The 15,207-nt window shown below is 45.5% G+C and overlaps 1 protein-coding gene across 6 annotated transcripts in view; it reads left to right on the forward strand.

The window, feature by feature from the left end:
• The first annotated feature begins 911 nt into the window (after window positions 1-911).
• MECOM (MDS1 and EVI1 complex locus) overlaps window positions 912-15,207 on the forward strand; it is a 568,172-nt gene continuing 553,876 nt past the window's right edge. For all 6 annotated transcript variants that reach the window (XM_082840339.1, XM_082840340.1, XM_082840342.1 and 3 more), the window contains exon 1: window positions 912-1,131. In XM_082840339.1, the coding sequence (XP_082696465.1) occupies window positions 1,095-1,131 (37 nt within the window). In that variant the 5' untranslated portion in view covers window positions 912-1,094. The remainder of the gene's footprint in view (window positions 1,132-15,207) is intronic.

Here is a 15,207-nt window from a genome sequence, read left to right on the forward strand (position 1 = left end):
CCTTGTGACCCGGGAGGTCGTGGGTTTAAGCGAGTGAGTGAAATTGCAGGCAGGCTGAGCTGCAGCAGGAGGCGACGGGGGCAGCGGTGGGGGAGGCCGGAAGGTGACAGCCGACCTCAGGGAAGGCAGAAGGTCTTGGATGTCAAATGCCCAAGCTTTCCGGGACCTGGGAATCAAGGGTGATCATCACTACTTGGTGAGAATAGACCAACTGATATGTTACAAGGATGGCAGAAAACGTTGGCATTACACCTAAAGTCAAGGAAGAAACATTTATTCTGCTTTCAACTCTGAAAGCAGAAGCCGCAATAGCTTCAGTAGCAGTAACAGCGGCAGCAGATTTCCCGAAGTTCAGGATGATTCTCACTTTCTCCTGGATCGCTCGCCGAGAGTCCGGTCCTTCTAGTTCTTTAGTGTGGGAAAGATTTTAAATGTCCTCTCCCCTCCCCCCACTTCTTGCTTTTCCCCAAGGACGGTATAGAAAATTTCCTGCACTTTATGTTGGGATAAACAATAATACTAATAATACAAGCTTACTGGTGATTCCAACACGAAATCAATCATTTGCCCTAGTCTTTTCATTTCTTTCTTTTTTTTTTGGGGGGGGGCGAGGTGTCTGCTCCCCTCCGACTCCCTGTGCTCGCTCCCCGCCCCCCGCCGCCCTCCCCGTGGCTCCCTTTCTCCGCCTCCTCGGCGATTGCCATCTGACAAGATCTCCAAATCAAAGTGATAAATCGCTCCAAACTTTTTTTGGCGGCGTTGAGATGTTGGAGGGGCGTCTAGCGCGCATGTGCGAAGGTGTCCAAACTGACAATGCTGGAGAGATAGCGAGTGTGGATTGAGAGAAAGGGAGAGAGGGAGGGAGAGAGAGTGAAAGAGGGAAAGACAGAGAGTGAGTGTGTGTAAGTGTGTGTGTGTGTGTGTGCGTGTGTGTGTGAGAGAGAGAGAGAGAGAGAGAGAAAGAGAGAGAGAGAGAGAGAAAGAGAGAGAGAGAGAGAGGAGAGGGAGGGAGCGAGAGGGAGAGCAAAAGAAGGAAAAGATCCAAGAAAAAAAAAACCCAACCACACACCAGCGGCTGCAGGACTGGGCACAGCATGAGATCCAAAGGCAGGGCAAGGAAACTGGCCACAAGTAGGTGCAATATCCCTTTTCTATTGGCTTTCACCCTCCTCTGCCATCTTGCATATCTGTCTACAGCGCTCCGGGAGGGAGCGCGGGGCTGCCTCTCGCGCCGGGGCCCCGGGCGGAGGGCAGGCGCAGAGCAGACCCAGCAACCTGCCGGTCCAGCCTCCGCGCCGGCCGCCCGAGCTCTCGCTCCTTGTTTGGGCGCCAGAGGAGCCGGGGCAGCCCTCAAACCCCGTGCACGGACCAGCTGTGGCAACCCCGGGGTGGGGGCGGGGTGGGGGCAGCAAAGACCTGGGTGGGAGGGAGGAGAGAGCGCGAGAGCGAGCGGGAAGGGGTGGGGTGGGGGGTGGGGGAGAGGAGACGCGAGAGTCTCCCCCTCCCCTCTCCTTCCCCCCAGGCGGAGGAGAGTTGCCTCTGGCCAACCAGCTGGTCCCGGGTGTGGGAGGGGGAGCGGGGAATGGGGTGGGGGGCGGGCTGGGGAGAGGAGGCTTTTCGCGTCTGGGTTTGTTTCTGGGGTTTGGGGTGGGTGGCAGGCTCGCAGGGAGCCTCAGTGGCGGCGGCGGCGGCGGCGGCGGGCATCAGTGGTGGAGTTGGGAAAAGTTGCGAGGCGGCCGCTGGAAGTTGCGCGGGCTGGCGGGCTGCGCCGAGCGGCAGTTGCGGTAGTGGGCGCTGTGCGCTCGGCCGTGCACTCAGGCGTGCGCGGCGAGGCGGGAGGACTGGGGTGGGGAGTGGGGGAGACGAGGGTGGAGGCTGTAGTCTGGTGGGGGTGGGGTGGGGAGGGCACGGGCAGAGCCGAGCTACCGGCTCAGCAGAGCTGCGGGCAGGTGGGGAGAGAAGAGGCCCCGCGAGCGCTTGGAGAGCCGGGAGTGGAGGGCGCACAGCCAGCGGCGACAGCCGCCGAGGAGAAGGAGGCCGAAAGGGCGCGCTCCGGCCCGCGAGCTCCAGGCTGGCTGGGCGCCGAGTGACCCCCAGGGGGCGGGCTGCAGGGACACTGGGCCGCGGAGAGGGTACGGCGGAGCCTCCCGCGCTACTTCTGGACGTCTCGGGTCACTAACCCTCCCCGGCGCCCCCTGCCTGCCCGGCGTGGAGCGGCCTTCGTCACGCGGGACAAGGGCTATTGAGTTCGGGGCGGGGGCGACGGTACGCCCATCCCCCACTCTTCTCGCAGAAGTGTTGGGTGACTTTGCCCGGCCTTGCCCGCCGAGCCGACACTGTCCGAGAAAGCTAGAGCCTCAGCCGGGACTGTAGGCGACGGGACTGGGTTTGTCCAAATGCTTCTACCTCGAGTCTAAGGGTACCCAGCGGTGCCGAGAACTGGAGCAATCTGGAGCAGTCCAAAGCGCTCCTCCTCAAGGTGTCAGCACGCGGGGCTGGAGCAGCCTCGGAAAAGCAAAGGCCGCCGTTCGCTCTTCCCCTCGCTGAAAACAGAACTCTAATTGTTTTGCTTGTGGACCAGAGAAAGTAGAGATGGGGTGGTGGGGTGGGATGCGTCCCTCAAGTGAAATCCCCAGTCTCTCCCACCCCTGCGTATTAAAGCCAAGTACGCCCCGCGCCTTCCCGCCTTTGGTGTCCCCGCCACAGCCGCGCGGCAGGCAGAGGCACCTCGGCGGGCTCGGTTTCTTTGGCGGTAAGCGTCCGCGGTCTAGCCCGGCGAGATGCTGTCATCATAGGCGTCTTTCCAGTGCTTCTTCCAGTCCTCACCCAAGCACTCCCTCATGCCCAAATACGTTTCCTTTCGCTCTGGTCTCACGGATCAACCTATGTATAGGGCTCTTTGGGTCATCAGTTCATCTAATTCTCTTTCGGATATTGTTCATTTCACTTAGCTTGGATAGTGTCAAAGCGCGCCAGTGGAACTTCTATTTTTCCTGTTTGCGTTTAATGGGGCCGATGTCTTTATTTTCATCTGAGGAGGAATAAATGTACATATGCTCGGAGGCCTGGGGGCTTCAATTCCGACTGAAGGTTAGGCGTGTGTGTGTGTGTGTGTGTGTGTGTGTGTGTGTATGTGTATGTGTGTGTGGTTGGGGGGACGAGACGGGGGTGGGAGAGCCGATTTCAACGCTGCCTAAGTTGTGAAATGAAAGCCGAACGCTTCGCGCGCCTCATTGCCTGGTATCCGCCGAAGTGAAAGCAGAACACAAAACCCTTCGAATTTCTTGGGCAACTTTTCCGACTATTTTAATTACCAAGTTGTACGCTGCCGTATTAAAACATTCCCGCACGCACAGGCCACTCAACATCCAGAAACCGAGCCCGGTTCCCGATCTGATGATACTTGTCATTCATCCAGAGGGAGACCCGTTTATTTTGTCTCTCGTGTTTCTAAGGATGCTGCTGCGGCTTTCTGATAACTAGATGCGAACTCTTACAAACTTTTCTTGCTAAGCCTCAGGTTCTCGCTCGCTGCTCCAGCTGTTGCCGCCGCGGCTCCCTTTCTCAGACAGGAGCGCTGCTTTATGCAATTCTTCAGTTGCAGTCTGGGTAATAAAGGAAATCATATTAAAACTAAGGATTTTTTTGTATTTTAAAGCGCTATTTCCTTCCCCAGCGTAGTGCGTGAGTTTCCTAGCGCATGGCGGAGACAGTCGGTTACCCCTGCTGTGAATCTAACGAAAACTTTGTGGCTGTGTCTGCACCGGTTTCTTTCTTTCTCTGGGTTAGGAAGAGGCAGTGTGACCAGCATACTTTAAAAAACAAAACCACCTTTCTTGTTGCAAAAGTAAACATTGCAGTGGAATCAAATCACTTAGAAACAGTCGTTTTCTTGATAGATTGTTATTCTTTTTGTGTTTTGTAAATTTCTTTGGTGGCCAAGTCCTGTCGCGATCTTGGCTGTGGTACAGCATTCCATGAACCCAAACTAGGGACCACAGACCCTGAAAGTACCCGCTGAAGTTAAACTCAGACTGAATGCACAGCCTACTTCCTAACTTACAGGGCTTTTTTTTTTTTTTTTACACAATAGTTAAAACCGATAAATTGGTTGCAAATCATTTGGGAGGAATAAACCATTTCATTAAAAAAATAAAGAAGGGAAAAGCAAGAAGATTGACATTTGTACTGTCTAAAGCCCTTGGCCTTTATTCCCACCTTTAAGAAAAGAAAACTAAAGCCAAGCAGGCTCTGGCAGCGCCGTGAGGCTTCCCAGCCGTTTTCTTGGGCGGCAAGGACAGCACCTGGGCCGTGCCAGAAATGCCAGTTGCAACTGTTTTCTCTGGTGATGGGAAAGAAGTGAAGCTGGATCTGCCCAGCATGTCTAGGGCCCGAAACACCGAAGGAACCCCACTTCCCTAAAGTGACACCCGGCAGGGTTTCAATCACAGCAATGAACGAGTTGCAACGAATAACCCCCCTCCGCCTTAGCTACCGGGCCCGCAGAAGTCTCGTAAAGACCCAGAAGGCGATGCGATTAGCAAGACCCCGGCAAGGCGGGAAGGGGGGGGGGGCACTTGTTACGTGTACACTTGATCTCTGTTTAAAAAGAGGCTCTGAAGTAGGTAAGGTAGATGACGACCCTTCCGCTCGCGCTTTAATTCCTCACCTTAGCAGCCCAATACCTAAGATAATAAAGGAACCGCAAGCCCAGGTTCCAGCCTCCACTGCCCCTATGCCCAACTGCTTGCGTTTTCCTTCATCCTTAAAATAACTCAGATTAAAACACAGAGCTTTGTTTAAAACACGTATTTTATTTGTTTACTTCAGACTGCTTTTGTGGAGGGAAAAAGCATTTGCCCTACGGAGGCAGAGGCCCCTTTTAGGAAGGCGGTTAATTTGCCATTACTTGACCATTACCCTGGCTTAGGACTTCTTTATTGCATTTGGCACTTGGAGCGCAGTCTTCCTGCAGCATTTTGATGTGTTTCGCTAAAAAAAAAAAAAAAAAAAAATCTGTGTTTAGGGGAAGGTTAACAACGCTTTTCATTTCCCCCTCACACTCATCGTCAACACTGTGGAAGGGGACGGTTCATTAGCTACAGGGGCAGGAAGCCTGGAATAAAAGGCTCCTTTTTCAGGTTTTTATTTGTAGGGGCTGAGGAGTCGCAGGTCTGGGTGACGATGCGCGTGGCGGTGTGTGTATAAGTGTGCGTGATTGTGTCTTTTGCGGGGGGAGCCCAGCTCGCAGGCTTTCTGAGCAGAGTCCTCTCCTTACTGCCCGGGGCGCAGCCTCCTCCGCAGACATTCAACACGTAGGACACTAATCGAATAGAAATGAACGCGTCATTCCATGACATTTTTACTTTCTTCTTCTTTTTTAAAAGTTGATGGTAATAATTCTAAGCAGTTTTTCTTTAAACATCTTGTCGTTTGGGAGTTATTTTATTTCATTTCTCCGAGTTGGGGCCAGGTTATCCGAGGCTGCAGAAGTTGCCTGGGGTAGGAAGGCCACACAGCTGGGGACTCCCGGCTCCGTCCCCCCGGGCAAGTAGGGAAAAGGAGGGCAAGAGAGCACCGACTTGTTGCCCTCTGCACGCCTGGCCCGGGCTCCTCTCTCCCCACACCTCCTTCGTTTTGCCTCTGCTGGAAGCGGGCCCTGAAGTGGGGAAACTTGACTTGTCATCTTCTGGCCAATGGCTCTTACCCTGTTCCCAAGGTACTCAGGGCCTGGCAGAGCCCTATTCCCAAGAGCTGGGTACACCCTCCCACCCCTCCCATCAGAACCCGCTGTGATGGGGCCTGGGGGTGGAGCTGGGGAGGCCCTAGAGAGCAGGGAGGCAGTGCTCCCCCAGGCCTCCCCACACCTCCCACCTCCAGCTGCTGGGCTCCTGGCTCCCAAGCTCAGCCCAGAAAGCTTCTTGCCTCTTCATCCTCAGAGGTGCTGCGCGCCTGGCACGCTGCTTCCCTCGGAGCCGGGTTTGCATTGACCGTGTACAGCACAGGAACACATGCGCCCTCACACACACTCACAGCTCAGGGGTTCAGGAACATCAAGTGCGGAGGGGGGGCACACACTCATTCACTCTTCCTGGCAGGGCAGGCCCCTTCCTAGCCCACCGGGCAGGTAAGAGAGGGGCTAGTGGGGAGATGGGGCGGGAGGAGACAGTCACACTTTAAGGACGCCAGGCACATTTTTCTGGAGAGGTGGTTAACCCTTCCTGGGCTGGAAGTGAGGCTCTAGGCCCTTTCTACCAAGATCTGTGGAGTCTGCTTTTCTTTTCGGCTGGGTGGCCCAGTATGAATCATTAGTTCCCTTCCCACTCCATTTGCCAAGGTCCTCTTTCTAAAATTAGATTTTCCCCTTCCCACTCTTCTGGCCTTCTGAGTTTACCAGGGAGTTCTCAAGGAAATTGGCTGGTTAGTGAGAAGAAGTGTGAGGAAGAGGATAAAAATGAGACAAAAAAATGGAACAAAACACGAGAGGGGAGAAAGGAAGAGAGAAACAGCATGTTTCTTCTTCCAGATCCCCAGTTTGCACACAGATGGGTATTATATTTTTTCCCCCAGTAAATGAAAAAAGTGTAATCCTTGTTAATTACCTTTGCTTACATGCCATACAAGAAACTTCAGAGACGTTTCTACATAAGGAAGAAACTGTTTACAAAACTCTTTCAAAAGTGTGACATATTGCTCCAGTTCAGCACTAAAAAGCTAAACACACTTACCCTCCTTTGAAGTGCCCTGGCTAGGGCAGCTTATTTGAGTGCGGTTCAGATATTGCTGTGGGTATAACTAATGGCCTCTACCTATTTAGCTCAAGTGGGAGGAGAGAAAGGCCTGAATTCCTTGTCCAATGGGTCCCTCTGGAGACTGGGTTCTGGCTCCTGGCCAGTTCTGTACAATGTCAACATTGAATATTTGAATTCCCAGACTCTATTTAACAAGTTTCTAAATAAATAAACTCATTGTGTGTCTGTGTTTAAAATTATTTCACCTCTTCCATAAAAGCTACAGCATCTTATTACATTGGCCTTGCAAGTTGATTTTTAAAAAAATAAACAAACAAACAGAGCGTAAGGCATTTTAATAGGCAGACCTGAACAACATGTGTGTTTTGCAAAGACATTCTCTTACGTGTGGCTGAGTAGGTGCTATTTAGAGGATCTTGGGCTGTTCTGTGTGATGTGGTAGTGAATTATGTTAAAAAACCAAGCTAAGTTCAGAAAGTCAGTGCAATATTAATCACATCCAAAGGGAGGCTTGACTGTGTAACTGTACTGTCTTTAGATATTTGATAATGTTGCCTGCTGGGTCCTACAGGACAGAGAGCTTCACTGATGTGTCCTGAATGGCTATCTGTAGGCTTCTGCACTCCATAAGCATTGGCAGGTGTGGAACTCTGCCCAGATGGAGTTTTGTTTCTGGGCATTTTTATTCATCTATCTTTGTCTGACTTTGTAAGTTGGAAGGGGTAGATACACATGTGTTATCCTAATATTTCAGTATGGTTTTGAAATGGACCACACGAATCCTACATTTTTACTAATCTCTCAGCATTTGAACATCCACAGCATTTTTATTCAGATGGGAACATACTTGTTCTAAGAAGTACACACTTAATTAAAAAGAAAACGCAAGTTCTGGTCCTCTTTAAAGTGTGGACCCCATCTGGAGTTGTTAGGAAAGGAAGTAGAATTCACTCTAATTTATGTGGATAAAGGACAACATTATTAAAAAGAATGGGATTTGAAAGGGCACATAGCAAAACCTATAACATTTAGCTGGTAACATGGAGATCTCAAAGCCAAGAAAAAAATACCACCAACCCATGCAAACCCTAAAATAGATTACAATGACCTCAGCCATTTTCATTTTCAAAAATAATAGCCATGATTAAAATGGGGGGAGTGTTTTACTTGGAACCGTACTCTTCTGCATTATTATAAAAGCTGTTTTGTGGTTAAAGAACTGTTTCATTATAGAAAAAAAAAAGCAAGTGAATTTTAATCAAATTCCTGAGTCCTCAAAAGCTCTCGTTCTTGAGTTACTTCTTACTTTGATTTTAGTTATTATTCTTATCCATCTGCAAATGTGCTGCTCTTGGCTTGTGTACTCAGCTAAATCCTTGACTACTAACTTTTGAAACAATTCTAAAGGAGAAATCTTATTTAGAGAGGCGACTTTTATTAATTCTTGCAGTCACACCTGCCTAGGCCTTGCTGGCTGTATAATAGGAAGGACCAAAGCTTTCTTAACCTGTTCAAGAACCTGCGTAAAGGAATTGATTTTGTAAGTTAAGGTTGTTCCAAGTGTGACATTTATGAAAGTCTTTGTACATAGCCCTTGGTGGGCTTTGGCGATGGGCAGGCTTAGGAAACAAATAATTGGTGAGCAGGAATGAGCCACGTTTCCTGGTCATGAACGTTACCAGTGTGCTCATCAGAGACTGCATCTGGGTGTGGTCCCTGACTGAATAGCCAGGTCATCTGCAAGCTATTGAATGACTCTGAGCCCCAGGATCTGTCCTTGTAAAGTAAAAGTTACAGTACCACTTTCTTGGGCTGCTGTAAGGGTTAAACGGAGTAAATGTACCCATCATACCTCAGTCACAAGCTGTCATTCAGTAAATCTCAGTCACTTCCCTTCTGATAGATCAGTTACATTTTCTGAAGAGGATTTTTTAGACATCCTCCCCTCCTCCCCGTTCTGTTTTTATGCAGTCTCAGTTTTAGAAGTATTTGCATGTATATAGTAAGCAGTTTGTATGTCCCCTCATAAATCACACCCTCAGGATAAATGGGCGTCATATCTAAAATTTGGGCACATCAAAACTGTCTACACCAAGCCAAACTACGCAGTACATTTATTCTGAAAACTTGAGAATCTTCCTTTGCCCTTTTTTGGGGGAGGGAAGGGGCACTGTGTGAATAAAGTGACTGAGATGTCAGCTTTGCTCCTCAGGTGCATGTACACAGCCTAAATTCAGTTGTGCGTATCCTCCGTTTGTCAGGACCCCTTGTGTATGAAAATTTTACTCTTAAGGAACTGAGTTTTGTAAGTCACTTTACTACTCTAGCTGAGTTGCTCTTCTCTAAATGAGAGGATTGGACTAGAGCAGAGCTTGTAAACTCAAAGTTGGCAGGGAGTTGGCAGGTACGACAAATGAGCGAGGCAAGGTGGTATGCGCACTAGCTCTCTTATTTTTATTGAAAATTTTGACGCGCAGCCTTTGTACTCCAGAACAAGGGGCAGTGGTAGGGCTGTGGCAAAAGCTGGGCCTTCAAGACTTCTCTTAAGCTGCCCCAGCTTGGTTCTGCCATTTGGGAAAGGGCTCCCAGTGCCGCTAGGTCTTCCTTTTTTTTTGTGAACCAGAACACACATTTATTAAGTTCCCTGTGTTACATGGGTGCAGTTTATGGCACCCCAAAACAATGACAATAGTAATATCAAAGATCACTGATCACAGATCACCATAACAAATATAATAATATGAAAAGTTTGAAAAACAATGAGAATTACTAAAATGCAACACAGAGACATGAAGTAAGCAAATGCTGTTGGAAGAACAGCACTGATAGACTTGCTTGAGGCATGGTTCCCACAAGCCTTCGAATTGTAAAAAACCAAAATACCTGTAGGTCTTCCGTTTTTAAGAGAAGCCACATATCTGGATTATTCTGTGAATTTTTCTCTACTTTAAAATGTTGACTCAATTTAAACAACAACAAACAACATTCTGCAGGCCCAACCAAACACCTCTGTCTGTCATGTATATAGTTCATGGACCCTGGTTTTTGCAATGTCTGGATTAGATGATTTCCAAAGGTCCTTCAAAGTTCCAACATTTTACGATATCCACAAGGCTTCCTGGATATTACCTTGTATTTTTAAGATCTATATCTTCCTCCTCCTCCCCAAAGTTACTGTGTGTGTGTGTTTTGATAGGTGGAAGTACTTATTACAGAATCTGATATCTGGCCATTTATCTGGAAAAAAAGTCTTTCTCAGCCATGTTGTGTCTTTCTTTCCCTCCACACTGCTTCATCATTAATTGGCTTAAGAAAATAAACTGAAACACTCACTCCCCATCTCATAGCCACTGGCTGCCATTCTTCCTTATTTCTCACTCATCCCAATTCTTTGATTTGTGGGCTAGGGGTTGGGCAGTAAATCATTAGCAGACAGTTTTCTGTGGTTTTCCTCAGTGGGAGAAGAAGTCATTTGGCTACTGTGGGTATAACAGAGGAAGAGTTCACCCCTGCCCCCTAGGAGGGTCCAGATGTTACGTCCTGTACATCTGTAACTGAAGAACCCAACTGACTTTTAAGACATGAACCTAAGATGGAGAAATCAGTTTTTAAGGGACGGATGTATTATTTGACAAGAGTGGCTCTCCTTGCAGGAAGATTATACATGTCAGGGAGCATTTGAAAATAAACACACATTATTGTGTTTATTGTCATGATTTGTATTTCTAGCAGAAGTGGTGGGTGAAGAACAGGTAAAATTAAATCCTGGGGACTAAAAGCGCCAGGTATGGTGACGGAATACTGATACAACCGGTTCTCCCAATAAAGTCTGGAAGAAGAACTCTATAATATCTAAATCAGCACTACAGTCAAGGGACTGGTCAATAAATACTTGTTACTTTCAGTTAACATTGTTGGAAAAATCATCACATAAAGCAATGCTTGTAGAGTAGTGATGAACCATGCTTGTAAGCATTATACGAGGGTTATGAGATACCCAGCTCCCAATTTTTACACCTGATACTGAAGCCCAGAATTTTTAGCCCGGCCTTTGAGGACCTCCCACTCTTGAGTCAGATGGTGATTCTGAGCCCAGGTTCTGAGTTAGATTGGCCTGGCTTTGAATCCTGACTCCACCATTTACTAACTGGGTGAAATAAAGGTGAGCCAGTTAATTTTTCTGTGCCATAGTTTCCTTAATTATAGACTAAAGATATTTACTTCATGTGAGGATTTGATGAACTAATGCATTTAAAGTGCTTTTTTTTTTTTTTTTTTTTTTTTTTTTTTGCGGTACGCGGGCCTCTCGCTGTTGTGGCCTCTCCCGTTGCGGAGCACAGGCTCCGGACACGCAGGCTCAGCGGCCATGGCTCACGGGCCCAGCCGCTCTGCGGCATGTGGGATCTTCCCGGACCGGGGCACGAACCCGTGTCCCCTGCATCGGCAGGCGGACTCTCAACCACTGCGCCACCAGGGAAGCCCTAAAGTGCTTTAAATATACTAAGAACATGTTGATTATTATTTTATAAAAATTTCAGGCTTATTTGTCTCCTTATCCAAATTAGTCCATTCAACCTGACTCGTTTAATCATTTTACTTCTCTCACTCTCTTGTCAGCCCAGTCTTGTGTTTCCATCTTCCAACCTTTGGCCACGATGTTGCCATATTCTGTAGACCTACCCATACTGTACTTTGACCATCAATATCTAACTCCTTTAAGATTTAGTTTAAACCCTTCCTTCTTCATGAGGTTCATCCTCATCCCTCCTGTAGACGTGCTTTCTCTATGTCTTTTCATTCCAATAGTATGGAATTATTTTTACCTATCATCATTTGGGCATTTTGTTATAAATTCCTTGTCTTCACTAACTGTATCTTCTTTTTCGAGCTAAACTGTAAAACTCCTGGAGAGTCCATTTCTGTTTTGTACAGTGCCTGTTTCTATGTTTTGTATATGGCAGATATCAGTATAGTTAGGTGATGGTGGTTAGCGATGGCCTTTGGTGGATTATGTGAACCCCTTCAATTTCTTTGCCTGTAAAACCTTCGTAGTCAGGTAATGTCAGCACTCGAACTCTGGGATATTTGACACTTTAATTGCATACTAAATCCGCAGTTGGCTTATTTTGACAGTGATAAACCGCCTGGAAAACACATTTGGAAAGTAGAGTATTATTCCTAATTTTCACCGATAAATGCTACTCATTTTGCCAGTGCAGGTATAACCCATGGCTTCTCACTTAAGTTACAAATTGTTATTGATCCACATTTGATCTTAAGGTTTATCAAACTCTGTACTGTACCTGGTTCTGGAGACTGTCAGTGGAATCGAGGTAGAGGTGGTGAAACAGTTTGTGGACTCATGTAATTCCTAGGGACTTGGGGGTAGTCAGCTTCACAAAGGTCACCAGAAGCCCAGTTTTTAGATAAATTCTAACTCTAATTCAGGCAGTACTAATAGAGATCATAGCAACAATAATTTTGCTGCATATTTTAATGTTCATTTATAATGAAAGCCTCTTTCAATTTAAGGCTGACAAAATGATGCTGCATTAAATCTTATTTAACTGATCAAATTAATCCCACCCACCCAATGGGGCCCCCTTAATTCAGATGCAACCATGTCTTTCTCCCCTTGAATTCCTACACCCCTTGCCCGCACCCACCATTTTACAAATCTCTCATCTCTGTGGAGAAAACAGGGCTATTTGTGCCTTGGATAACTGTCCTCAAGCTCTGAATGATTGCAGGGTTTCAGTTCCTGTTAGAAGTTTTCTTCTCCCAAGACCAGCCTGGTGTGACTTTTTATTTTATATTGGAGTATAGGTGATTAACAATGTTGTGTTAGTTTCAGGTGTACAACAAAGTGATTCAGTTATACATATACATGTATTTATTCTTTTTCAAATTCTTTTCCCAGTTAGGTTATTACAGAATATTGAGCAGAGTTCCCTGTGCTATACAGTAGTTCCCTGTTGGTTATCCATTTTAAATACAGCAGCCTGAACATGTCAATCCCAAACTCCCTAACAATCCCTCTCCACCACTCTTCCTCCCAGAAACCACATGTTCGTTCTGTAAGTCTGTGAGTCTGTTTCTATTCTGTAAATATGTTCATTTGTATCATTTTTTTTAAGATTCTGCCCGTAAGCCATATGATATGATATTTCTCTTTCTCTGTCTGACGTACTTCACTCAGTATGACAACCTCTAGGTCTGTGCATATGGCTGAAAATGGCATTATTACATTTAATCAGTGGGGTGTGACTTTTTGTCCTGCTCTTAGAACTGCTTTTAAGGCATTAGGAGGCTCTTTAAATAAGGGAAGAGACTAAGAACCACGATTTTTAAATTTTATTTTACATATTTATTTATTTTATTGGAGTACAGTTGCTTTACAATGTTGTGTTGCTTTCTGCAGTACAGCAAAGTGAATCAATTATATGTATACATATATCCCCTCTTTTTTAGATTTCCTTCCCATTTAGGTCACCGCAGATCGAGTGTATACAGTAGGAAGAACCACAATTTTATACTTTGGTGCTGATTATAGACTTTACCTTTGGCAGGAGCTATGAAATTTAGTAATAAAATGTTTCATGATAAGATGATAACAAAAATGGAGGGATTGAGCAACTATCTTTGTATCTGGAAGCATCATGGTTTTTAACCTTGTTCTGGGTCTCAGACCCCTGCAAGAACCTGATAAAAGGTATGAAGTCTCTCTCTAGAAAATACAAATATGCATACAAGTTTTCATGCAATTTCAGTGGTTCATGGACTTCTAAATTCCAGCCATAGGTATTATAATGGTTCACTCATGTGACCAGACTTGCTGTACCCTAGTATGTTTGTTATATAACGTCTTTTAAGTCTTTATCAATATTTTTTCATTATTTTAGAAATATTTTTTCTGCTTACAAAATTTATACTTGTTCTAATAATTTAAAAACTGCAAAAATTATCACACAGGAAATGAAAGTTCTTGGTAGTTTACCCTCTTTTGTCACACACTGCCTGCAGATGGCTACTATACACCGTTTAGTGTGGTGCATCTATTAGCATATATATGTATATATATATATATATAAATTTATAACTTTTTACAGCGAGTTGCTTTTTTCTATTTAAAAACTTAATCATATACCTTTGACCCTTCCCCGTCACTATGTATCAATCTAACCCATTCTTCTAAAGGCAGCAGATCCTCCACTGTTTGGACGTGACACATTTTACTGAACCATTCCCCTATGGATGACATTTGAGTAGTTTCCCATTTTCAGAACAGGGCAGAGAAGTTCCCCAAACCAGGACTCTAAGGGAAAATGAAAGTGAAGTGTACAATTAAAGGAAGCTCACAGTTCAGGGTGAAGTGTGCTGGCCTCTGAGCCGTGGACACAGTGGGGCTTTGGGAAGGTCATGGAGGGTTGCCTCACCCTGTCAGGACAGATCAGATTTCCAGGCATCTTTACCCACTGAGGTCCAAGGGTCAAAGCCAGAGCTAAGGTACATCTTTGTGAGATCCACTGTGATATATCACTGATATTTCAAGCTTCCTGGATTGTTCTGGACTTCATATTTATGCCCATTTCCATTTTCTGCTGCTGCTCAGAACAGGCTATAGCTGAAATCAATTCACATACCCCTAACTGGATAAGGACAAGTAAGTTGTCAGGGTTTCAAATCTCAAGTTTTCGTTTTTAAATTACGATTTCTTTGCATGTACATTATTATCACTCTGTCCTATCCTGTATATACAGCTTAAACCAACTGATGGGACTAGATAAATGCAGAAGGTTATCGGAAGCCAATCAAAAATTTATTCGTGTTCTTAAAAAAATTACCCACAATAATTTCTAACCTATGAATTGGAAAGATTTTCTCTGGGTAAGCGTGCTATGGGAAAAGTTTTATAATGGAAACGGTCTCTTACTTTTAACTATAGCATCAAAAATATGACAGTATAATGTTACACACTAGAGCCCATCAGATGCAAAATTCTAGTTTTTGATTATAAGTTATAAACCAGGCTAGAGAGACTTTTGAAAAGTGGTTTTCTCTGGCAAGGATGTTGTTGATTAAATATAAAAAATTCAGAAAAAATTAGTTCATCCCATTCCTTTACACAGAAGTTTACAAAAATGGAATAGCTGGGTTTTGGTTCTAGTGGGAACAACTTTACTTATTAAAGCTCATTGGATTATATTAGACTAAAAACACACTAGACATTTTAGATTGGATTTGAAAAGGCATCATTCAAGGAATCAAAATTTAGTCATATAAATCTTTTTAAGAATTAATTTACGTTGCAATTTTGATTCCTTAGAGTACAGTATTTGTTCCAAATTCAAATTTTTTTTTTCATGGATGCATAAAAGTTGTTCCATGGGGCATTACTCTTGTTAACATTTTCAAAGCATATTTGAAATGAAATCAATCAAATCAACTCAATAAC

The sequence above is a fragment of the Leucopleurus acutus genome (genome assembly GCF_964270905.1).
Source record: "Leucopleurus acutus genome assembly, chromosome: 5".
Lineage (NCBI taxonomy): Eukaryota > Metazoa > Chordata > Mammalia > Artiodactyla > Delphinidae > Leucopleurus > Leucopleurus acutus.